We start from the raw sequence: 25908 nt of genomic DNA on the forward strand, positions 1-25908 counted from the left end.
AGTCTGTTAATGTTTACACACCTTCATGCAAATCCTTAGGCATGGAGGACTTTGAAACTATCGGTACAGATCTAATAACAAAGAGATTCAATTAACTGTGTAGAGAAGCTCCTTCACAACCTTCTTCTACTCTTAAGAAAGTTGAAATATATCAAATATTTTTTTAAATAATTTGTAGCACTTTTTCTCTTACAACCACATCTCGACACATATCAGTCTGAAAGTAACTCTAGATTCCATGACATCAAGCAGTTTCAAAAAAATTAAATTGATTGTAGCTTATTCGTTTTATGAATCTCTTCTCGTGGACCACTCCAATGAGAACAGGCTGTGAAAATCATACTGAGAATCCATTTTCTCATCGCAGACCTTTGTCAATTTTTTGCTTACTTTCATCATTCTGACTACTGAGTTTCAGATCCTGGTATAGAAACCCTTGCTTAGCAGGTTTGCAAATTTTCTTTAAACAAAACGATTAGTAACATTAATTATTGTGTTTTCTCTATTTCCATTTAATATTTACCCCTAGAGCAAAGCAACCAAAGGCCCAGGCTGCTATGATTCATTCATTCTTTCGTTCGTTCTTTCTTTCTCTTTCTTTCTTTCTTTTTATTTCTTTCCTTCTTGTTCATTCATTCATTTATTTTGTATTGCAAGAATTGTAGAACTTGAAACAGGGCAGTAATTTGGGCTATTTGGTCTCAGTATTTTTAGCAGAAATAAAGACAATGTTAGGTCACCTGCAGACAGTTTATGAGAACTTGGGAGTAAAAATGATGATGACATGTAAATGCCCTCTCTCAATTGCTCTTGTTCTTCTTGTCTTTCTGGCTGTTGAACAGGCTACTATGACACTAAAATTACTATCAAAAGAGGAATCTTTATTATATAGCACTTAAGGAATGAGGTCTCTGTTATTTATGGTCTAAGCTGTAATGAATGTCTATGAATATTTTAGCGGTATCACAATTACTCAGAGAATGTGCTGCAAAGAAAGAGTTGTAATCCAGGTGCCAAAACTAAAAAATATTTTGCTGGGATTAGTATCTCACTGAGGGGACAATGGAGTTATTTCCCACCCACTCCACACACGCACACTTTTTCCCTTTCTTCTTTTTTGCAAGCTTAAAAATAGGAAGGTAAGTGGAAAAGAGCAGTGAAGGTAAGAAGGCAGAGAATTTAAGAAGCAAGAATATCAGAGGCAGAATACCTGAAAACCATAGCAAACTGATGGTCAACAAAATGTATTCTGAATCATTGTGTTTTGTTGTCTTTTTAAAAATGTACAGTGCACATTAAGATGGAAAACCAATGACACTAGAGGTTATAAAAATGGTAAAGTAATTCAGTTTGACATATTAAGACTTGAACTTGATTCACAGCAAGGTTTCAGTAATCTTATAATTCTTTCCATAAAATTATTAATTCAGTTGACAGATTTTTAGAGATCAATGATAGATGGATGGATGGATGGATGGATGGATAGAGAGAGAGAGAGAGAGAGAGAGAGAGAGAGAGAGAGAGATATAGATAAGATTCTCTTTCTAAGTATCCCCTTTAATTAATACTGTATTTTGAATTGAATTGTGCATAATTCTATTTTAATTTACACAAGGACCATGGGACCCTTTCATTTTCCATCACATACTGACATCTTGTGGCCAGTTCTTGCTATATAAGCTTAACTACCCTGATAAAATTACTCATCAGATTATAACAGGAGAAGAGCAAAATCTTTATCTCTCCAGATACCATGGAACAATGCCTTCTGTCTTTCTTCATCACTGATTTTGCTGTCTTTGCAAATAAATTGTTTAGCAGAACAACTCTGGAGTGCTCCAAGTTCCATGGCTCTATTTTAGGATATTCTTAATTATAGGATTCAAAACACAAAGATAGGCAAAGCTGGCATTTATCTGTTTATTTATTGAATTTGTATGCCACTATCTTATGGTTCCTTTAAAACTGCTACCATATCTTTCTATGTGCAGTGAATATTCCTCCCCCAAAATATCTGTATTTATGTATTTGGAGATCTGTAAGTGAAGACTGGGAAGTTTATAAAATGTGATGTTCTGCAAAGAAAGACTTGGAAATATTTCTTATAGACAGCTGGATATGAAATAGTTTCTGAAGCAAAAACAAAAAGAGCCTGAAGGGTATTGTGCCTGTTCTTCTGGCTCACACAAGTACGTACGCAGAGTTTCATTTTCCTGGGATAGCAAAATACTTCTGAAGAAAATTTTGGCAGTTCCTGGATGGCGCTCCCATGCTGATACTTCATAAATGTGGTCCAACCCTGCCTGGAAGGGAACATTTCAGTTAGTGCACTGATTCAGCTTCCAGTAGCATTCTGTTCTCAGGTTCCCAACACAGCCTTTCAGCCACTCTCATTCATTGCCTTTCTCATACAGTCTATTTTGCCCAGAACTGGTGCCAGGATGTCATATTTAAGCAAGTAAAGTCCAATAATGGGGTTGACCAATAAATGTTTATTAATATCATAAAAAACAACCTCAAGAGATTTATCTGAATATTTCACCTTTAACGTGAATCCTAAATGAGAAATTCATTTTTCTCTGCAGCCTAAAGATACTTTGTCCTAAAGATTCTATGCAGCATTGTTTATATTTGGTAGTTGAATCTATAAGTATATGGATACGCTCCATTTTAGCCCAAAGTTAAATGGATATCTTGCATCCAATCAGAAATGGGTTACATGAAAGTTTCAGCTAAAAGGAAACCAATCCAGCCCCAGGACCTTAAGAGCTCAGTTTTACCCACATAGCTTCCTTTCAGAAAAGGGAAATTGCAAACTGTAATTTGAGGTACACGACAAGTGGGAAATCAATGAGGTGCCTATGTGCTCTTTCTGCCTGGCCTTTTACCAATATAAGTTATTCACTGCTTCCTGATTACAGGAACAGATGACATTGTCCTTTTCCCATTCCTGATGGATTATGTGCCATCAAGTGAGTGTCAGTTCTTAGCAATCCCAGAGATAGATCTCCACTCCTAGCCCATTGCAAATGTATCCTGCACCCTTGTTTTCCAACTTCAGTTCAATGCTATCCAAAAAAAAAATCCAAGCTGTGCTATGCACTTCAGAAAGTCATAGTCCCAAAGGTACTTTCTCAACAGGCAACTGGACTTCCTGGTTTTTCTGTGAAGACTTTTTGCTTCTCATCCAAGAAGCTTCTTCAGTTCTGAGAGAAGTAGCTGAAGAAGCTTCTTGGATGAGAAGTGAAACGTCTTCAAGAAAAACCAGAAAGTCCAATTGCTTCTTGAAAAACTACCTTTGGGACAACCATGTCCTGAACAAATGAGAATCTCCATGGGCAGAAAGTCATAGCAATTCCAGTTCTGATTAGCTGCGATGCCTGCACACACCCTTCCTTTGTTCTAGTAACCGCACATGACATTGTGCAACCTATTCATCCTGGTCTGCCAGGCTGCTATTTTCTCTACTGATCGGCAATTGCTATATTTTTTAATGTAATTTTGTAATTCACCCAACAATGGCTCATTAAATCAGTGAACTCTCTTCTCCCTAGAAGCTCATGATCTATTCAACACCTATATCTCCCTTTCTATTCCTCTGCAGGCTTCTTTTCCATTCTGCCCACAATGCTACAGAGCTTGTCTTCCTCCATCCTACTTTTTAACAACAATAGTAACATAGTAAATGTTCCTGCTTTCTTTCCATGAAGCCAAGTTATCTATTCTTCCTTGCTATAAAATTTCCATAGACCTACTACACACACACACACACACACACACACACACAAACACACACACAAAATCATAGGAATGTTCCTCTGCTCCTACCTGTTCCTTTATTGACCTGATTTACTGTATCATCAGAGCAATAATGGTACCACATGGAGAGAAAAAAATGTGTTGATGTTGAAGAAGATAATGTGGGAAGGAGGTTGAGATGCATGCATGTGTGCAAACATCTGAAAAGCAAAGGAAAGTAGGCTAGTGAAGATAGAACAGTCCCTAAAAAGAAAAGGCAGGCAATGCAAATCAGTCGTACAGGATCCAGCAAGCAAGGCTTGTCTTCCCTGCCCAGAATCAAGGGATGACCAGTCAGGTCCTGTATTGACTATTGTTCAGACTGACCCACCCCACAGCAGTCCAGAATGGTATTTCTTCAGTTGGTGTAAGAAACAGCAGCGAGCAGTCAGGAGATAAACAGCTTAAGTTCCAGTGCAGAACTGCCCAAAGACAGTAGCATGGAATCACACAACTGCAAATATGTGGTGTGCAGACACCAATTTCTATCAGCACAGGAAAATGTCAATTTTCTTTTTAGAGCAAGCATCTTTTTCTAATCATGTTTGCTTACTGGGATATTTTTTAAAAACCTGAAGCTCGTAATTGAATATGTCTGTGTTGTCCTGTTATATATTTCCTACATTTTGCATCTTATTTTTCTATATATATTATACTGAAGACTGTCCGAAAGCCATAACAAAATTATTATAAATAATAAATAATATTAACTTATTTAAATAACACTTGAGGCCATATCATAATACAAAACATGAATAAAACCATCTGCAACATAACTAAAAACAAAAATTCTAATCACCATCCTTATAGAGTACTCTGATATACAAATGTGGCTCTCAATTAATCTGTTTCATTTAAAGAAGAGACCATTTTATATTAATATTTGGGTTCACACATAAAATATGTTGCTCTAGACTCCAGGTCTCAGTGAGGCATCCATTTTAAATAGGTTTTAAGATAATGATAACTTCGGGATGCAATTCAAGATTCTGGTTCTCACTTGTAAAATCTTCTGAACTTAGCTATCTGAGGAATCACCTATAGCCAGTTGTCTCTGCCTACCCAGGACAGTTTCATACTATAAATTATTCGCATGTATACATATTATCACCTAATTTGTTTCTTCCATCCTCAATTGCAACAGTTTTTGCTGCAAGACTGAATATTAGCAAGTCTGATCTGGGTCCACTGAGTCTGTATTCAAGGGCTCAACAGATGCTCCAGGTGTTAATGAACTCAAGCTGTCCCTCTCATTTACTAAATACTGAGAGTGCCAATTTCCTTCCTTCCTTCCTTCCTTCCTTCCTTCCTTCCTTCCTTCCTTCCTTCCTTTCTTAAAAAAACATAGTTTGTGTCTCAGTTGAACTAAAATTCGTCCATCTCTCAAATTTTCCAGGTGTCACCATTTGCCTTTATCAGCTAATCACTTCTTAGCCTTTTGGCTAAGATTAAATGTACCTAACATTAAATAAGAATTAAAGAAGAATTGAAATGTTCTGTGTCATAAAACAAGACCAATAAAATATGGAGACAGTAATCCTGAGAAACAATTAATACTTTAAGAATCAGAGGATTATTTCATGAGTAATTTGAAACATGAAGTACATAGTACAACAATATTTCAGTAAGATAATATTTTCATCAAAAACCCATTGCAATGAGGTCCAAAAATAGTAGCTAGGTCCAGCAAGGAATAGCTACCATCAGTGGCCAAGATTTGGGATCCAGCTCTCGCTTTTATATCCTTCTTCAGACAGCCCTCCCAGTGAAATAGAATTTTACCAGAGTCTTACCCTGTTCGCTCATACTGACTGTCACTTAGCACATGTACATATTAAATCTCTTACCATCTGCTACTTTCGGTTCCCTATTTCTCAGTGTCCCCAAATATTCTAAAATAGCTCTAAAATTGATTATCTTGCAGATACATGTTTTGCGAAGTGGCAGATTGCAAATATTTCATTATGCTTGCAAAATCTGCTTAGCCAATGTTTTAATATATTGTTAATATGAGGCCTTCAATTAGGAAAAGGCCTAAACCAACTTAAGAGCCAAATTCATTGGTGGGAGTCATTTTTTTTATTACTGGTTCTGTGGGTGTGGCTTGATGGGCGTGGCAGGGGACGGATACTGTAAAACCTCCAGTCAGAAGTGGTATTTGCCGGTTCTCCAAACTACTCAAAATTTCCGCTATACGTTCTCCAGAACTGGTCAGAATCTGCTGAATACCACCTCTGGCCTAATTGTCTTTTCCTCTCATCTGGAAGTATTTGCAAGAAGGTGAGAATGGAAGCAGCAGCAAAATACTTAAGAAAAGCAGGTGAAAATCCCATGGATTAAAACCATTTTTGCTACCTGTTAAAAAATGAGGGAGCAGAAGAGTCATTGGAGGTGGGGAAATTGAAAATGAACCTTGAACTGAGCCCAGACCCATAGCTGGGAATCAGCCACGCTGGCAAAATGTTTTGCAATCTAAAACTTTATAGATGTACTGAGATAACACTTAGAATTCCCAGCCAGGATAACATATGAGAATTTGAGGAACTGTAGTCCCAACATGTCTGAAAGGTGCCAGGTTAGGAAAAACTTGTTTAGTAGATCAAATCACTTGGCTATAGAAGCAAAAAAAAAAAAAAAGGCTTTTTGAAACAACTGTGAAGACTGACTGCAAAGAAACTCTTCCACACAGTATGTTAATGTAATAACATCAGTTACTATTTAGCCTACAATCTGAGTTATTTTATAGTTATTGAGAATAAATATTTCTTGATTATCAAAAACCAGCAAAGATCCTGAAGAAAATCCTGAAAATATGAATCTATTGCAACAGGGTTTGTAGGGACTGTAACAACATTTGGAACGAGCCTCCATCTAGATTTAGATCATCCGGTGCTTGCAAGCAGGACTATTTTAATTGTTATTCCTCCACAAACTGAAATAAAAAGTTACTTAAATCTATGCATTCAAAACAGACTTGGAGCCAGGAATACACTGGTTGGGTGCAAAATTCTGAGTTGGTAAAAAGGAGAAAGATTAATGACATGGCTAAACAAGCTTTAGCAAAGATATCCATACTAACTGAGCAGATGCATGTTAATCAAATGGGCTCCTCCCTTTTACATTTGATAAAGTTACTTTAATCTCTCTTTCATTTCTATTTTTCTTGCTGAGGTCTGCAAAAAGTCAAAAATCCCTACCTGATTTGACATGTTGTCCATGCATTTCTGTCTTTAAGTTTGTATAAGAACCTTTGAAAATAGTAACATTTTGGAGTTGTTATTTTTAAGAAATCTTGAGAAAGTATCCTTCATATGGCAGTGACTAGGATTTAGTGCTTTTTGGAGTTTGTTTCAACTTGTCAGCAAATGAGTCATGTTGAAATATTATTTTGCAATCGTCAGAATGTTAGTAGTGCAGTCACTTGGACTGATAAAACATGTTTGAACAACCTCATGAATCTTTTTTTCTAATAGCAGGGTTGAATCACACTAAACATGAAGAATCATGTACCATATCTGCATTTTCAAACATGTTTTGTGGGAAGGATGTGCAGCTCTGCAATAATGTCAAAACTTCCACAAGAGGAGGGTGTTCTTTTCTGTAGTTTTGGCTACCTAAACTAGTAGGACCAGTTTCTCTGCCAGAGACCAACTTTGGCAAAAGAAAAACTAGAATGTTTATCTTTCTTAGAGACCATAATGCATTGTCTAGAATCTATAGCCCACCTATGCTTACAACCCAAAGTATGGATCCAGTACATAGATACCTGCAAAAACATATGGACACTGCAAAAACATATGGACTACACAACTTGATCAGGGCAAAACAATAGATGCAATCTACATAGACTTCTGTAAAGCCTTTGATTCAGTGGTACATGACAAACTACTACTAAAAATAAAATCCTATGGTATCTCTGGACAACTGCATAACTGGATAGAAGCATTCCTGTCAAACAGACAACAAATGGTCAAAATTGGGAGTGTCCTATCAAATTCTGTACCTGTCAATAGTGGTGTCCCCCAAGGCAGTGTTCTAGGACCAACTCTCTTCATACTCTACATAAATGACCTCTGTGATCATATTAAGAGCAACTGCATTCTTTTTGCTGATGATGTAAAGCTGTTCAATACCACAGACAATACTGCTACCCTTCAAAAAGATCTTGACTATGTATCAGAATGGTCAAACAAATGGCAACTTCAAATCTCAACAAATAAATGCTCTGTCTTACATATTGGCAAAAAAATCCGAAAATAAAATACAAGCTGAATAGTCAAGATCTTGTTGATGATCCAAGCTCTGTAAAGGACCTTGGAATACTCACCTCTAATGATCTAAGTGCTAGTGCCCACTGCAACTACATAGCCAAAAAGGCATTAAGAGTTGTTAACCTAATCTTACGTAGCTTTTTCTCTGGTAATATCACACTACTAACTAGAGCATACAAAACATTTGCTAGACCAATACTCGAATACAGCTCATCAGTCTGGAACCCACATTACGTATCTGATATTAGCACAATTGAGAAAGTCCAGAAATATTTCACAAGAAGAGTTCTCCACTCCTCTACTCGTTGTAGAATACCTTATGCCACCAGACTTGAAATTCTAGAACTAGAAAACCTTGAATTACGCCGTCTTCGGTCTGATTTAAGCATGGTATATAAAATCATACATTGCAATGTCCTACCTGTCAATGAATACTTCAGCTTCAACCATAACAACACAAGAGCACACAACAGATACAAACTCAAGGTTAACCGCACCAAGCTTGATTGCAGGAAATACGACTTCAGCAACAGTGTGGTCAATGTCTGGAATACTCTACCCGACTCTGTAGTTTCTTCCCCAAACCCCAAAAACTTTAACCTTAGACTGTCTACTATTGACCTCACCCCTTTCCTAAGAGGTCTGTAGGGGGCGTGCATAAGCGCACCAACGTGCCTACCGTCCCTGTCCTATTGTTTCTTTTATTTTTCTTTTATTTTTCTTATATGTACCCATTTCATGTATTCATAATTTTGTATACACTTTTACTTATTATCTCGTAAACAATTGACAAATAAATAAATAAAATAAAATAAATACCTCAATAAAAAAGACCAACTAGAGAAAACACACAAAATCAGAAGTGTCAAACTCATTTTATCACAGTTGTGTCACATGACATATCATGACTTTTTTTCTTTGTTAAACCGGGCATGGGCATGGCCAGCGCATGACTCATCTAGCCTGTGGGCCGCAAATTTGACACCCCTGTGCAAAATCAACATTTTCTAAACAATAAAACAGACAAGAGAAGAAGACAACACCATGCAACCTTCCTGGCTACCCTCAGCAGCAGCAGCAGCAGCAGCAGTGATGGCAAATTAAAAACACAGGTCTCTCATAAAACTATCCACACCATCCAAGTGCTCTAATACCAAAGTAACAACCCAACAATCCCATAAGAGAAGCCCTGTTCATATTAGCACAAACACACTGTAGCAACCCTGCACATTAGAAAAACGAAACAGGAAGACATAACCTACATGTTCTAACCTAGACTTCCCAAGATCATGAAGCAGACTCCTCATCCCAATAAAACCCCTTTTACTTATGTTAAAGTGAATTCCTCTCCAGCAAAGATCCCGGCAAACAGTCTTTCATGAGATTTCACAACTACAGACCTTTATCAGGCTTGGAAAGCTGCCAGGCTGATATCTTCCAAAAGCGATGCTCTAGCAGCAATTACTTGGCAAGAAGTCAGGAACAGATCTTCACCCTAATTAATTGAACTAATTGTCTCCTGCAAACACCCCTCCCCTTTCACTCCTCTTTATTCCCTATGGGAGGGGCCATTCACTGTCCACCTGAGCCTTTACTCCCAAGTTGATCCTTGTTCCTTAACTGTTCCCTTTTCCTGGCAGCTCTGCGCATGTGCATATTGGGAACAGGCTCCAACTGTTCTGCCCCACTGATCTCCAACTCTAAAGGCAGCTGATAAAGGCAGCCCCATCTCTGCCTCTGACACAGGGCCTTCCCCAGACTCCAGGACTGGCCCATGTTCCTCCTCCACTTCCTCACTGTCTGGGTCTGCTGCCCTAACACTACATATAATCACAATATTAACTAAGAGATGGAGAGAGAGGAAGGGAGGGAGAGAGAGAGTGCAGAATGTACAGGGGTCCATCAACTATTGCTATTGATCCACCAATCAACTCAAGTGTGATACTTTCCCACTGGAGCCCCAAACCAACTGGCAGAACCAAGCTCTTGTGGAAGTCGGAAGGATAGGAGCCCATCTCACCTCAGGGGGCAAGATGTTCCAAAGGGCCACAACAAGTTTTTTTTTTTTTTCTTATGTTCCACCTGTCAGAAATCCCTGACCAATGGAGTTTACATTTGGAAAATAATTGGAAAATAACCCTAAAAATCAGACACCAAAACATAAGAAAAGTAATGTAGTATATGCAATCCAGTGCAGTAAAGCATGTTCAGATCTCTGCATTGGAGAAACCAAGCAGCCTTTACACAAGGGGATGGCCTGACGCAGGGGAAGCAGCACCTCAGGACCAGAATCAGCAATATATATTTCCGTAAAAGAAAAAGGACACTCTTGTAGACAATAATGTTCACATTTTGGACAGAGAAGATAGATGGTTTGAGGAAGGAGTGAAGGAATCTATTTATGCCAAAGTAGAAAATCCTTCCCTCAATAAGGGTGAAGGCCTCCAATCTGCCCCCCATTTTTTGGCTGCTTTTTCATCAATCCCCAAGATTGATTAAGACACCTTCAAAGGTTCACCAGAGAAGTCCAACTTATTGACCTACTTAGGATAAAGGATTTAGGAATTGGAACATTTACATTCCAATGACTCTCTGTCTACTCACTCAATGAGCATATTCAGATTAGGTGAAAAATGAAACTCCCTGGAAGACCTAACCCCTAACCAACTAAACAACTTGCTGAGACTGAAGAAGCTACTTGTATAAGCAGCAAAACATTTCAAGGCAACAAGAAAAGAAGTCCAGTTGCCATGACTCAACTTCCAGACAACTCCACCTGGATGACTGAAAATTTTCATCAACAACAAAGGAGTATGTGAGATGTTTGCAGTCTTTGAACTTATTTTCTGGTTTAACTTTAATCAAAGGTGCTTAAAAGATAGACAATAAAATTGGCACAATTCTAGCTGTCCAAATTGAAGAATAGGATTGCAATTTCATATAAATCTTGCAAGAACGTAAGTTGAATTTATACACTTGCCTTTTCTTTAAAATGTCACTTCTTTGCCACTAAGGCAAAAGGAAGCTGGTATTTTCCCATTTTTATATCCATCTAATGCACAAAGCCAGACTGATGTCCAAGCTAATCTTACTTCAATGCTAATTGACAACTATCATAGTATTGCTGAGCAGACTACAATCAACATACAACTTCCAGTGACTTCCTCTCCTCCCCAATCATCCATTGTCCCTTGGGACAAATAATTCACCCCACCTATTGGTAGAGCTAAATTAATAATTAAAGGAATGTGGGTTGATGCATGAAATGACATTTCTATGTAATTGCAGTTACAAACACTACTATGCGACTTTCCTGTTTGTTCAGCATGAAAGCTATGATGAAAAGTTAAATGCTTGAGAATAATGGTGGATATATAATTTGTGAGTCCCTCAAAAAAGTTATTGTATAATTCATATATAGTGCAAATATTGTACTTATAACTTCAAACATAGCAGGCAAAGGTTATGTACGTAGACCTTTAATTTAATTTTATGCAGCCTTTAGCTTAATTTCAAAACTCATATGCCAAACATATTATCATGATTGTCATAAGGTTCATCTGTCCTTTCACTCGCAATATATTTGTGCGAAACAAAAGAACGGAAAAAGAGTGAGAGGGGGACAGTGTCCTTATCCACTTAAAATCTGGATTAGAATTGCTCACATTCCAATTAGTTTCTTTGCCTTTTCAAGCCATTTATGCTGAATAGTTAGCCATGTTTGCATTGAATAAAGCCTTTTAATTTTTCATGGTTCTGCTAATAGAAACATTTACTTGAGGCTGTGTTTGAAAGCAACTTAGCTTGGACTTGGATAGAATATGGTAGTTCAGAATCTCATTGGAGTTATACAAATATAGCTTATTGTTCAACATGTTTTCTCAATGTATTTAAATGCTTTATATATCACCTGAGATCTGCTAGAGATCTTGGCTTAAAGCACCTGCTTTATTTTATTTTGGAAAAGTGTTGCCTATGTAAGAGCAGCATGAAGATTTGACAAGAAAATGGATTTCACTTGGTGTTTTATTATGCTCCTGTGTGCATAAATGAATCAAAAACCTATATACTGCTGCCGCTTAGATTCTAGATAATTTCTCCAAGACAGTAGAATTATGCCTTCCATATATAATTAAAAACCAGTACCTTGCCTGCCAACCTACAAAGGCTAACTTCTCAATTTGCCGAGTCTGGCACCAAAACAATGCAATGATTAAATATTACGATATCTGCTAATGACAGGACAATAGCTCCAGGAGTCTTTGCAACAATACTTTGTTCTTAGCCTTCTTCCTTGATTAGATAGCTCTGCAGAAAGTAATATTTTCTTTTTACTGATCAAGCTATTTCTTTTTCAGTACAAAATGAGGTTTAAGGAAGAGAAAGGCAAAAAACATCCTGTCCTTTACTATGCTATACAAAAGTCAAATTAACAATTTATTATAAACACATTATCATTTTTAGCTCTTTAAAGCAGGACCTATGGTCCTTTTATGACTTGTAGACTTCCACTTCCAGAATTCCTGAGCCAGCTCACAGGTCATAAAGGGGCCATCGCCCCCATCCCTACTTTAAAGGAACATTGGTATAGAGAATTGAAGACCTTCCAAAACCTAGGAAGAACTTAAAGAAAACTAAGATGAAGGTAGTAATTGGTCAAGTTTTAATTCCTGTCCCTTTAATTTGCTTAGATTTTCCTTTGTGAAATAATGTAGGAGAAATTATAGTTACCAATGAATTATGGGAGGTATCTGGATGTTAATCCATATATGTATTTCCATTTGCTATGTAGATTTTTTTTCTCCACAATTCATGAATGATACTAGAGTGTGTTCAAAAGGAAAATAATTAATCAGGGTAAGTCCTAAGTACAGAGTATGTAATTATTTAGTTAACTGTAGCATGTACATTTTTTTCTTTTCACATTCAATTGTGTGCAGTTCTCAGAAACTACCAGGAAAATTCTTGCAGCTTTTTTTGCAAGGTTTTTGTAGAAGTTGTTTGCATCCTCCCAAAGACTGAGAGAAAGTGACTGGCCCAAGGTGACCCAGCTTTCTTTGTGCCTAAGGCAGAACTAGAATCCAGTCTCCAAATTTCTAGTCCAATGCTTTAACCACTATACCAAATTGGCTCTTTTGTTCAATGCTCAGCCAATGTATTTAAAACACAAACATTTTTATTTAGGGTACATTTTTCCCCCCGATTATTATAGACCACATTTTAATTATGCTTTCCAACCCTGTTTTAGTCAGGGTTGAAAAAGTATCTTAAACCTATTTTTAATTACCTATAACTAGCAATCAGGTATATATTGCTGACTGAAAAAGAAAACAACCATGATACAAAAAAAGGAAAGGAAAACCTGAAATTATTTATTGCAATGAACTTTTAACAAAATTTAACATTTTAAACAAAACTGAACAATTAAATCTTTTGACTTCACCTCTTTTCTTAGGATGAAGGATGAAGATTGCATTTTGGCCAAAAAGATGAACTAATTTCAGGTAACTAAATTGCCAGCAATATGTTCTCAGTGAGCAGAACCATTTTACTGCATTCATATTGACTTTGATTCTGGTGCTTGTCTGGTGTTTTCCCAATAAATGCATGGAAAAATATACATATACAGTCCCTCGAAATTACCTTATAAGGACTCTTATTTGTGAAACAAATGGGTTGGCCCCTTCACTAGACAAGAGATTTCTCTCAAAAGCAAATTCCAAAGTAATTCGGTTTTTAAAATAACCCACGTTTATCATCTTGCTGCACCATAACAGGAAAATGATTCCTCAGTTACGATAACTGACTCCTTAAATCTTAGTAAAATTTATGAATGAATGAATAAATAAGTTTCAGTTCAGATATTCACCCAGAGTTCTTTTTTTCTTGCATTTCCTTTAGGATAATTAAAATGACAAAAGAAATGGCTTTCTCTAGCTGTATCAGCTGAAACTGTGTAAGATAATAAAACTGTGCAACTGCCTATGAAATGATCAGATTGCAGTAATTAGCTAATCTGAGCTGTATCTGTTTATCTTGTGATTAATTCAATATTTATTGGTGGGGAAAAGTCAAAGCAATAATGATTTTCAGTGACCTGGGAGAATGTGATATTTCAAAGCATAGCATATCAAACTCCCGTGAAATAGGACAGGAATAAAATAACTTAGAAAAATACCTTAGCAAAAATGTACATTGTGCTTTTAATCTTATTTGCATTACAATTTTTTTACAGATGGATTTTACTGTATCATTTTATATAAATTTGGCTCAACGCAAATACAGTATAGCTGATATACAATAATGAGATATAATCCTTGATAAATCAAGGATGAAATATGATTGACAGAAATTGCTATGGAGTAATTGGTGACGATTGTAATTTAAAAATGTTTTTGTGTAGGAATCAAACCTGTAACTGTTAAGAACCATTCTGGCTCTATTCTTAATCTACCATCACTGAAGCTGACAAAATCCATACAATCAGAAAGTTCTAGAAAAGGTTTACATTATGCACTCTGTGCTTGGATTTTTCACTCATCAACTCACATGTAAAAACTGTTTCTGCATGTTCTTCTCTGTCAAATGCCTTTTGATTGACAATGGTATTCAAAGAGCATCATAGTTATTATATAACTGAGCAACTTTGCAACACTTGTAAAGGATATTGACTGTTAATTGTTTTTCTGCATTGTAGAAAATGGTAAAACTTGAGCAATAAATAAGCTCCAGCTAAACTTCAAACTATATCTATCCTTGCCAGTGAACATCAGTTAGAACATAAAAGAAATAAGCAGGTTTTACAGAAGTTATCTTTATTTTTACACAAAGGACATTGTATTGTTCATGTAAAAATAATTTTACGATATGAAATTATACAGTATGTTTAAACAACTAAAAACTACTTAGAAACAGTTGCAAAAAACACCAAATCATTTTAAATTGGAAGATACTTTGCTGGTAAATTGTGATACTTTTAACTATATTTTTGTAATTTAATATACAAAATTTCAACTTCACATTTAAGATTTAAACAAGCATTATTTCAATCTTTACCTCTTTCCAAAGGAGAGATTAAAGACTACTACAACTTTTAACATTCTTTTAAAGGGAGATTTCTCTTATTAATCTGCCAAAAACGCATATGTCCCATTCTAGCCTGATCTGTATGTCTCAGCATTGCTGTATGGGGAAAAAAATGGATAACAACCAACAACTGTCTTTTAGAAAGAGATTTACCTGCTATTGACCTCTGATAAAAAGCCCTAGTTCTAAAAAAATACACACACCCTAATATCTTTGCGCTCCATAGAATGAAGAAGTCTTAATAATATCATAATTAAAAGATTTGCTAGTACAGGAAGTCCGATTTATGACCACAATTGAGCCCATTTCTGTTGTTAAATGAGACATTTGTTAAGTGAGTTTTGTCCCATTTTACAACCTTTGTTGCTACAGTTGTTAAGTGAATCATTGCAGTTGATAAGTTAGTAACCTGGTTAACTGAATCTGGCTTCCCCATTGACTATGCTTCTCAGGTCACAAAAGGTAATCACATTACCACTGCAACCATCATAAATCTGAGACAGTTGTCAAGCATCTGAATTTGGATCCCATGTTCATGGGGATGCTACAAAGGTTGTAACTATGAAAAAAGGGTCATAAGTCATATTTTTCAGTACCATTGTAACTCTGGTCACTAAATGAACAGTTGTAAGTTGAGGACTGCCTGTACTAGGCAGTTATAAAAAGAGGAAAACAGAGAAAACCCATGTCTAAGCTACTTAAAAGCCAGAAACTATAATAATGCATGTACAAAACTTTGCCTGAACATTCAAAGCACCTCAAATACAGTGCAATACTAAGTATTATCCCTATATTACAACCAGAGTGTTCAGAAATGAACAACTTGGCTTAAGCCAAGGGCCAGTTTTATGACCAAGAAAGCTTAACTGAAGATGTCTCAGCCCGTTACATGATTTTAGCAATACAGCATGTGTTCTTATCAATTTTATTTGTACCAAGTCTGATTTTGAATTTCTATTTTATATTTCACACTTAGTACATTCTTTTCTTTCTTCTTTTCTTAATTACAGCCATAGGCTTTTACAATGACCATAATTTTTAAACTGACAAAAATTGAACTTCAGTTTCACTAAACTACTGGTAACACAAGACACCGACAAAAGTTTGATAAGAGGGAATAAATTTAAATCTAATTGCTATTTTAAGACTATGTAACATTCTTTAGAATATACATTATTCTGGAGGGTTTTATTTTTATAATAGTTACGAAGAGAATACATTTAAATTATAAATGCCATATATCTGGAAGGAAGGGGAAGGAGCAGAAGATGGAAAACCACAACTACCCTCAATGGTTATAGTCATATAACAGTTAAAATTTATATGGAGTACTACAGAGCCACCAAATACTGCACCCTCCAGTTATATTGGACTAGAATTCACAGAATTCCCACCCAGCATTTTTGCTTAAATGATGCATATATTAAGCAAATAGCTAAGGTAACTTTAGTTTTTTTTAAAAAAAGTTTTCTCAAAACTTACAAAGTAGCTCATTCTCTATTATTTCTAGAAAAATCCTTAAGAATGAAGCCTTGATTAAGTCAATTTTTCTTGCTTGTATTTAATCTTTTAAAGTTCACACTATTAAATTTCAGAAATTGGCAAGGCATTTAGTAAAACATTGATCCATAATTTTTTTCCTACTTTTCTAAGATATTTCTTTTAATATTTAAGATATTATGTGCATTAAAAAAACAACATTTTGTGCTTTTATATCCAATTATATCAGAGCTGGTCATTTCCTATTGATGCACTTAAATGTTCCTATCAGGAATACAACCGAAACTACTATTAGTAACAACAGCAATAGCAGCAACAACACTTTTCTCTGAAACAATTCATATTCACTAGTACATATAGCCTGTCAGAACTTTATCTCTTATTAAAAGATCTGTAAAATGTATATGGACTCAATTATATTTAAAGTACCTTAATTGTAATTAATTAGGTAAATGGGTTATAACGTTTTCCAATTATTTACTTTAAGGAAGACTAGATTCAGCTCCATGTTGAGGCTACACCTGTGAAGATAAAAGCTTCAGTCTCCAAAAAAGTACCTTCAAATACTATATACTTTGTGCCAATTTTTATGATTATAGATTTCTAGCACCTTATGTATTTCTCCAATTCTTTAAGTATAGGTACACAAATATCACGAATCTATATTACACCAGGATAAAAAGGACCATGTTAGTTCATGCATGAAAATTGCAAAGCATGATTCATTACATAAAATGGAGAGTCAGCATACATTGTCCCTTAAACAGTTTTGTTTTTGATGAAAGAAAACAAAATGCAGTGCTGATATTAGTAGTTCTTCCACCCCCAAGTTTTACCTCTGCTTATGATGTGATTAAAAACTACACTAAAGGAATAGCAGTAGTCCTTGGGTAAACAAGGCAAATAACACTTTGCCATTAAACACTTGCGGAAAATTGTCGCCTTTGCACTTTTTATATTCACTTCTATGCTTGTATCTGCAATATTAGTAAATACATCCCTTTACGCTAGCTGTACTGTTAAGATTATACATTAAACCATTTCTGCTTTTCATTCTGTATATTGTCTAATCAAAAAGATTTATTTAACACAGACATTTCATTGTATATAAGCAATTTCTTTGTTAAAATATCTTTATTAGTCAAAAGCACAACATCCATATAAAAGAGTAAAGCACTATCAGGCTTAGGGGGGAAACCAAACTTTGCCAAAGCACCCTTGCCAACCCCATTCCAAATCCTAAAAAAAGATGATAAAGCCCAAGTATTCTCAGTGATCCTAAAACACTGGGTGTTTGCTAAGGAGAAAAATAGAGGAAAGCTAGAGGTTATAAGACTAGAAAGGAAGGTGTTACAGAAAAAATGGCATCTTGTTTTGAAAACAGAATCTTTGTTTTCATAAAGTGCAAGTAATTAATAACTGCAATCCTTTGCCATTTCTCCCTATAAAGCTAAAGATTTAACTAAATTAAAGAAAGCTTGCTGACATCCAAGCAAAAATACCGTAGCTAGCTTAAAGCGCAATACCTAAAAGTAACAAATAAAGAACTTTGTTTTCCTACAGTCAATTTCCCCAGTGGAGAAAGATGTGGCAGAGTTGCAGCACCCAAAATTCCTAGGCATCATGGTTGAAACCTGAAAACCATGGGAGTAGCAGCCCCAAATAATCCCCATGAAATCCAGAAAAATAATAAAATAAGAATCTGTTGCATTTGGGAAGCAAGTTAATTATAGATTGACGTGAAAGCTAAAGAGAGCCTAAAACAAAATAGAATGCAGCACATGAAGTTTAGATATAGAAACCTTAGTCCTGACAAACCTAATGTTAGGATGTACTTTTGATTAGCCACACCCATTACAGGAAAAACAAGAAACATAAATCTGGTGTATTCAAGATTTGAAACAGCTATTCTGCATAGCAGTGATGATTTTCCATCTATCTCTTCACGCAGGTTTCTGCTAATGTCCTAAACTTTGGTTCCAACTGATCTAAAAAGTCAAGTGCCTCTTCTTCTTGCTGATCAGTACAGCAGCCTACAGAGCCCGCTGGCGATCCTCTTCCTTCATAGTTATATGAAAGAATATAGTCATCAGAATGCTTATGCTCTTCGTCCTGCCCACACAGATATACTTTCTGCACAGGAAAAAGAAAAAAAAAGGTCATTTGTTTCCTTAAACTAGCCACAACATATGCCATAAAATAAATTTCATTGATTTACCTTTTAATGTTTAATTTTTAATCAGAGTGTGTCCTCTAATGGGTTCCTATATATAAAAAATGCACATGATTGGTCTATATCATTCAATCTATGAAGACTATAACAAAAAGAATCAGATTTCTACTGATCACAAATATACAACTTAGCATTTCTAAAGCAATTCCTAATAAAATTAAATATTATTTGTGTATAAATTAGTAATAAAACACTAGTGGATTATATTGGCTTAGATTTATTATTGACATGTGTACCTAGCCCTTTGGCAACAAGGACTCTCACATTTTTAAAAATCACTTGTTTGAGTCAAAGAAAGAACAACCAACAGTATGACAGGTGGGAACAAAACAAAGCAAACAGATATTATAAATCACAAGCCCAAATAAACAATCTTTCTAAACAATATGGTAATTTATAAACAAAGCAAAAAAATATTTCACCTAAATCCAGAGACAAGAAGGCAATTAAAAAGAATATTCTATAAACAGTAGAAAATTCTCTATTCAGAGAATTCAGTGAGATCCCAAATAATTTGTCAGGCTGTTTCACTCACAGATTTAGACAGTTGCATGCTGAAGAAATTGGTTAGCAGCCTTACCTCATTCAGACGAGGGAATGTGTAATTCTGCCATTCTGAATAATTGTATTTGTACGTATCCATCATGGACTGCCCATATCCTCTTCCAGATTCTATAGTATGATGCCCTGCTCCTTTGTGAGATTCCAAGGTGTGCTGTGCTCCTCCCCTAATCGATTCCATGGTCTGGTGTCCTCCTTTGACCATTTCAAAACTTTCCTGTCCCCCAGTTTTTACTCCAGAAACAACCCCTTGATCAGATGTAACTATGTTTCCTGTTTTCACAGGAAGTATGTTCGGATCCTGAAAGGGGAAAAATGGCAAAGTTTTTTTTTAGAATGTTTGAAGAGAAAGCAGTGAAGATTTAGATGTTATTTTACAGCTGGTTTAGATATTAGAAGAACCGTAGAAACAAAAAATACAAACTTTTCCAAGATATTCCATTTACAACATGTAGATTTACTATGTGACCAATTTATGAAGTATCCCTGAAGTTGCATAATTGCAAGTAACTGTAATTTGTTTATCTTCATCACCCTTGTGTATGACAGAATTTGGAGAGTTCTGTGATATTAAGATTAAATTATTACATCTCATTTCTACCGGGCTGCATAGATACTTGAGGTCATCATATACACCCCATGATAGAATACCAATTTTAATTCAAAAATCATAATCCAATGGAAACTGAGATTACATTTTTCTCAATGCCATATACATTAAGAAAACCATTTATCTAATGACCAAAAATGAAAATGTTGCTCAGCATGGCCAATTCTATTTAAAACAGGGCAGTTTGTTTATTAGAAAGTAACATCTTTGCATTATTCTTGAGCTGTTAAAATAATTCTAATGAAATAGCAGACTCCCATGCAATATAAGAATCTCATTGACACTTGGAATATAAGAATTAAATGAAAAGATCTGCTTTTCAAATTAAAGCCATGATCATTTTTTAAAAAAGAAGCCTGATATTAACGGGAATATTACAAAATATTTTGTTGAATCCCTCCCACAAAGCTTTGGCTTTCCCTTCCAGGAACTGTAAAGAATGAGAAAGATCACATCATAGCTGACATTGCCACCAATCTCCAAGATCCTTAGGAAGAACCCAAGCTTGCATCTGTGGCATCACAAAAGTTGTGGTTGTTACTGTTGTTATTATTATTATTATGTTTAAGGGGAAGTCTAAGATTTTTTCCTCCATTGCAAATTTCTCTATTTCAAAAAAGGATTGAGAATTTGGGAAGGCTATTTCCACTCTTGCAGTGTTATCTTTTTCACTTTATCCTTTCCCACATTGCCCTGTGACTGACATACACCTGGACAAGAGGCTACTTAGACAAGCTGGACTATTCTTGCAAGCTGTGCCTTATTCTTGCAAGCTGTGAGATATCAAAATTCCAGCTTTAACTCCAATCAGATAATTATTTTCTTCTTTTGTCTTAGGCAGCATCAGTGACTACTAGACAATCCTCATTATTATCTAACCTGCAATGCTTACTCTGGTGGTGGAGGGTGAAAGAGTAGTTGCAGGGCTGTAAAGTAAAGCTAGAAAGCTATAATTAATAGGGATAATTTAAGTAAGTATGATATTATTTATTACAGTCCTGACACTTGTTTTAATAGCCACCTGCTTTGGTATCCATCCTACACATTCTAAATTAATCATCAATATAAGAATTTCAAAAAAGGCACAAGTACTGGCACCGATTGCAACCTCTCTAGCCAAGCATCATAATGTTACTTACCATCACTTCTTCTCCAGGTGCTTCCGTATTAGATATGATTAAATTCTGATTGGCTAAATCATCACAAACATGCTTAGTACCAGCCATGGGTGCACCACCAAAGCATCCACAAAGCGTGATCAGAATTACTACAGGAGGACAAACAACAGTGAGATTATAATGAGTAATGAGATTATCAGCACATTTAATTGTTAGTAATATTAATTACATCTATTGTACTATCCATCGAAAATAGTGAAAATCAACTACTGTTTCCCTCTAATACAGCCATTTCACTTTCTAATTCTCTTAAGTTTCCAGAAGCTATCATCATGTCAAATTCTAAAAGCAATAAACTTGCAGCTTATTATTTGCCACAGCAAATAAGAAAGCTTTATTTGTAGTTCTCCAATTATTCAAACTATGATGGGAAGACAAAAAGAGAGCTGTTCCATCAAAAAACATTGTACATTAATGTGGTCTACCTACCCTAGAACAAGAGTTTCTGTATAGCAGAGATCTATAGCTGGCTGGAGAATTCTGGGAGTTGAAGTCCACAAGTCTTAAATTGCCAAGTTTGGGGGGCCCTGTTCTATAGAATGAATGGAACCACCTTCCCGCACTTTTCCAAGGCGTGGGAGCAAACTGGGCGAGTTTGGCAAAGAGGTAGAGGAAAGATGCAGGCTGAAACTTGCTGATGCATTCAATATACAATGTTTCAACATTTGGCTGGCCCACAGAGACTCCTAATTTGGAATCATTTGTTCTAAGAAAATGCTTGCAGTTGCTTTAAATGTGGGGGGCGGACTCTTAAGCTTCTAAATAAATAAATAAAAATACCATTGGCAACATGGCCAATTATGTGTCGCATTATATAATTGCATTTTGTTTCAACAGCCTTCAATACAGGGATAATTTAAAATCTATCTTCATGATCAATCCAAATTCAGTAGCATTTTAAATAAACAGTGGTTGGCCCTGATTTATAGTGCTTCTAGTACAATAAAGGTAAAGACTTATATAAGAAATTCTAAAGCTTTTTAAGCAGAAAATTGCTCAACTGTGAAGTACAGCAGGTGGTGAAACTATTATTAACGTAATTTAAATCTCTGGCCTGTTTAAATATGAATCCATTATTTTTTTTTAAATTTTACAAATATGTAAATTATTTTGTTATATGTTGATGTAAAGGAAAGAGTGAGAGAAGAAGACTGGGATAATTATGCGATAAATGCAGCCTTCTTAAACAGCAAAACCGATTCCCCTGTAGCCCTAGCTTAGGTACACCACACTGACCTCCCTGCATTCGGATAGGACAGAGACATGCAAAACCAGGGTACAGTATTGGAGCATCTAAATAGACTGAAATATCTTTACTTGCTTCAAATATTTCAATGGATAAATTTATATATGAATGAATTCTACATAAATCAGCAAACTTGATTCGCAAACTTAAGATATCAAAAGCATTTCATAATTCAGTACCTCAGTTTTCTAGTCAAAAAAGAGGAAAAAGTAAGCTTACACAACAGCAGCAGTGCTCCCAAAATCATAGCAAGGATGGCCCAAATACCAAGAGTGACATCTGAGGACTTATGTGGTTCAATCGATCTTGGTGGGTAAATACAATCTTGAGGAACTGTACAATCGCACAGTGTAACTTTGATTTCAGAAATCCCAGAGTTGCCTTCATTATCAGATACTCTAATAGGAATTATGTACTGGCCATAGCTTAAAGCATCAGATGGTTCCAAATATACTGATCTGTCTGCAAAAAAATTAATATTAAAAAGGAGTGAATATTATTTCAAATGTATTAGGTCAACTATAAAAGATTCCGATTTTAGAAATGAGCACCTACCATCATTTTCAGTTAATCTCCAGTTTTTGGTCTCTTTTTCAAGAATGGAAAAAGTAAAAGGAACTGTGTGAGGATCTATGTCAGCATCCACAGCAGTAAGACAAATTGGTTTTCTATCTCTGCATATTGTATACTCTTTAGAAACAATGACTGGGTAATTATCGTTCTCATCGAGTAGATTAACTATAACTGTTCCAGTGCCTGTTTTGCCACCTAAAAAAATATAAGCAATTTTAGAAATAAATGAGAAGCTCTTGTATTCCTGGGTTCCCCTATCCAAGTATAATCCAAATCTAACCACGATTAGCTGGTGAGTTAACTGCAAGTTTAAACAAAGGAAAAGCTAAATCCAGGAATGAATACCACAACTAAAAATTTCACAAGGCTTTTCAGGTTGACTTTTCAATTTTGCATATGATCACTAGCATTAGGAAAGGTATGACTTTTGCAATCAATCAATTTAAGAATACATTGGCTTCATTCGCAATATAAGGAAGATATTTTCACAGGGAAGACTGGGAATATTATGCAATTCCCAAGAGAAGGCCATACACTATATAATGTAAACAAGGTGACATTAACAAAGGTATTAACACAACAGCTGTCTGTATGGTAGCTCCTCCAAATCAAGTAAATTAACACCTGCTTATTTGCCCAATATTTTGTGCCCTTTATAATGTTAAAGTTTTTCCAAAATAACATTAATAATAATTTTCTATATATTGCTTTTAATTTTCTTTTACACTGCACTAAGACATTTGTTTGTGAGCTAGGCAACCATGTACATATGGCATAAAATAAATAAATGAATAAACAAATACTATGAACCTGAACATTTTTTAAACTATTTGGGATTATTTCAAATATATGCATGGAACTTAGATCTTTGCTATGCATTTTCACACTGAGGGCAGATTCTCTTTCTTTTAATGAATGAGGAGGAAGCATTGTACAGGTAGTCCTCAACTTACAATGGCATTGAAAAAAATAACTTACAACCGGTCCTCATACTTATGACTATCGCAGCGTCTCCACGGTTGCATGAACACATGTTTGACAGTTGGCATGTATTTACAATAGCTGCAATGTCCCAGTATCATGTGATCACCAATTGCAAACTTGTCAGCCAGCTTCCAACAAGCAAAGTCAACAGGGGAAGCCAGGTTCACTTAATGACCAAGATTCACTTAACAATAGCAATAGTACTTAGACTCATATTCACAGTGTTTTACAGATATCTTTAAGCGGTTTACAAAATCTGCATATTGGCCCCAACAATCTGAGTCTTCATTTTATCAATCTCGGAAGATGGAAGGCTGAATCAACCTTGAGCCAATGAGAATCGAACTGCTGAGCTGCTGGCAGTTGGCAGTCAGCAGAATTAGCCTGCAATAATGCATTTTAACCCTGCACCACCATGCCAATCATGGCAAAAAGGTAATAAAGTTGGGTGCAACTCACTTAGCAGCCACCTTGCTTAACAACACAAATTCTGGTCCCTATTGTGGCCATAATTACATATACTGTCAAAGACTACCTAAACTGGGAATTCCAGATAAGTATACAGGGATAGAAAATTTTGGTGGTAATGAAAGAACTGGTGCCACTGCTTATTAAATCCTTTTGACTTTCACTTCACAAGCCTAAGTTTTGATTTGGAAGTGTGCACATGTGAGTAAATTAGTATCTTTTATTCCACTTAACTACATCACTTAGCAATGGAGTTGACAGTCCCAGTTTGCAGTTTGTAAGGACTATTTATATATCCAATATATTTACAAAGTAAACTTATATGCTGCTTTACTTTTATGTTTCAATCTCATCAATACTCCTGGCATTTCTTTAAGGAAGGATCTTGCATAGGAAGTCATAATAAACATATAGCAGAAAGTGACTTAAAATATATATGATTTGAGGCATTTCTACTCACTTCGGTCTACTGCAGCAACTGTTACATTACATTGATATAACTGTAAATCTGGTGCATCCCTGTCTAACATTTTAGTGGTGCTGATTTCACCATCATTATTCATGGTGATCCAGTTACATGGGTCCTTTATTATTTTGTAACTGCAAAGAACAAAAATAACATGTTAGAAACAAAAATTTGAAATGTATTCTTCATAGTATCCTAGATATTTTTAAACAGTTTGCAAATAAGGCTAATGCAGATGTATCATTACATCAGTTCCACAGAATAGCTAATTCAGGAGAATATTTTTATGATTATATAGGCAGAAAAACAATTATTTTGCATCTTTGTCTCAAATATTCATGAAGCAGAACAACAAATTTCCTAAATTTGACCCACCCCACTAGTATTTGGGAAATATGTTAATAGGAAAAATAAGACAATCAGACTTGTGAAGCTATATATGCCAACAGCAATAGAAGTGCACATATAATTTTACCAATAGGATGAGGATGGAACAGCATCCTTATCTGAAAATGAGGTTTTTAATTCAGGGTTTTAAGGGTACCCTAATCCCAAGCATACCATATTTGTGCAACCAAATGTGAAAATTTCTGATATTTAAAAAAATAATGTGGGGAATCAAGGTTTCAATCATACACATCATTTTGACAGCACTAACCCCCATCCTCCTGCTCTGAAAGGAAAATTATCCCATTTTAACTCTTACATTTTCTCCCAATCCCCCTCTCCCATCCTAAATTGAATTTTGGATCATGGAAGGCTGTTAGATAATCTGAAGGATGAACATGGAAGCAGTTTGGTCTCTTCGAAGTTTGCTAATTCAATTATCATTCTTAACACAAACCCAAAACTACTCGGTCACATCCTGTAATCTCACTAGCTTTCCAACAATAACAAACCCTTCCAGTCGTCTAGCTGCATCAGAAACTTGCCA

The 25908-nt window shown here is 35.6% G+C and overlaps 1 protein-coding gene and 1 long non-coding RNA gene across 3 annotated transcripts in view; both read right to left on the bottom strand.

The window, feature by feature from the left end:
• Positions 1–592: 592 nt before the first annotated feature.
• LOC113435457 (uncharacterized) lies at positions 593–7150 on the bottom strand. Its single transcript, XR_003373934.2, has 3 exons — positions 6996–7150; positions 3829–3959; positions 593–2303 (listed from the first exon to the last, which is right to left on the bottom strand). It is a non-coding gene; the product is annotated as an uncharacterized LOC113435457 (long non-coding RNA).
• Positions 7151–17770: 10620 nt separating this feature from the next.
• LOC113435456 (desmocollin-2-like) overlaps positions 17771–25908 on the bottom strand; it is a 31294-nt gene continuing 23156 nt past the window's right edge. Inside the window, exons 11-17 of one of the 2 annotated variants that reach the window (XM_026699258.2) lie at positions 24969–25108; positions 23039–23251; positions 22703–22945; positions 21199–21326; positions 19469–19750; positions 18874–18919; positions 17771–18788 (exon numbers count right to left, since the gene is read on the bottom strand). In XM_026699258.2, coding sequence (XP_026555043.1) covers positions 18884–18919; positions 19469–19750; positions 21199–21326; positions 22703–22945; positions 23039–23251; positions 24969–25108 — 1042 coding nt within the window. In that variant the 3' untranslated portion in view covers positions 17771–18788; positions 18874–18883. The remainder of the gene's footprint in view (positions 18789–18873; positions 18920–19468; positions 19751–21198; positions 21327–22702; positions 22946–23038; positions 23252–24968; positions 25109–25908) is intronic. The other variant, XM_026699257.2, reaches the window with a different exon arrangement.

This window comes from Pseudonaja textilis, chromosome 3 (assembly GCF_049901715.1).
Source record: "Pseudonaja textilis isolate UNSWEBS1 chromosome 3, rPseTex1.2, whole genome shotgun sequence".
NCBI lineage: Eukaryota > Metazoa > Chordata > Lepidosauria > Squamata > Elapidae > Pseudonaja > Pseudonaja textilis.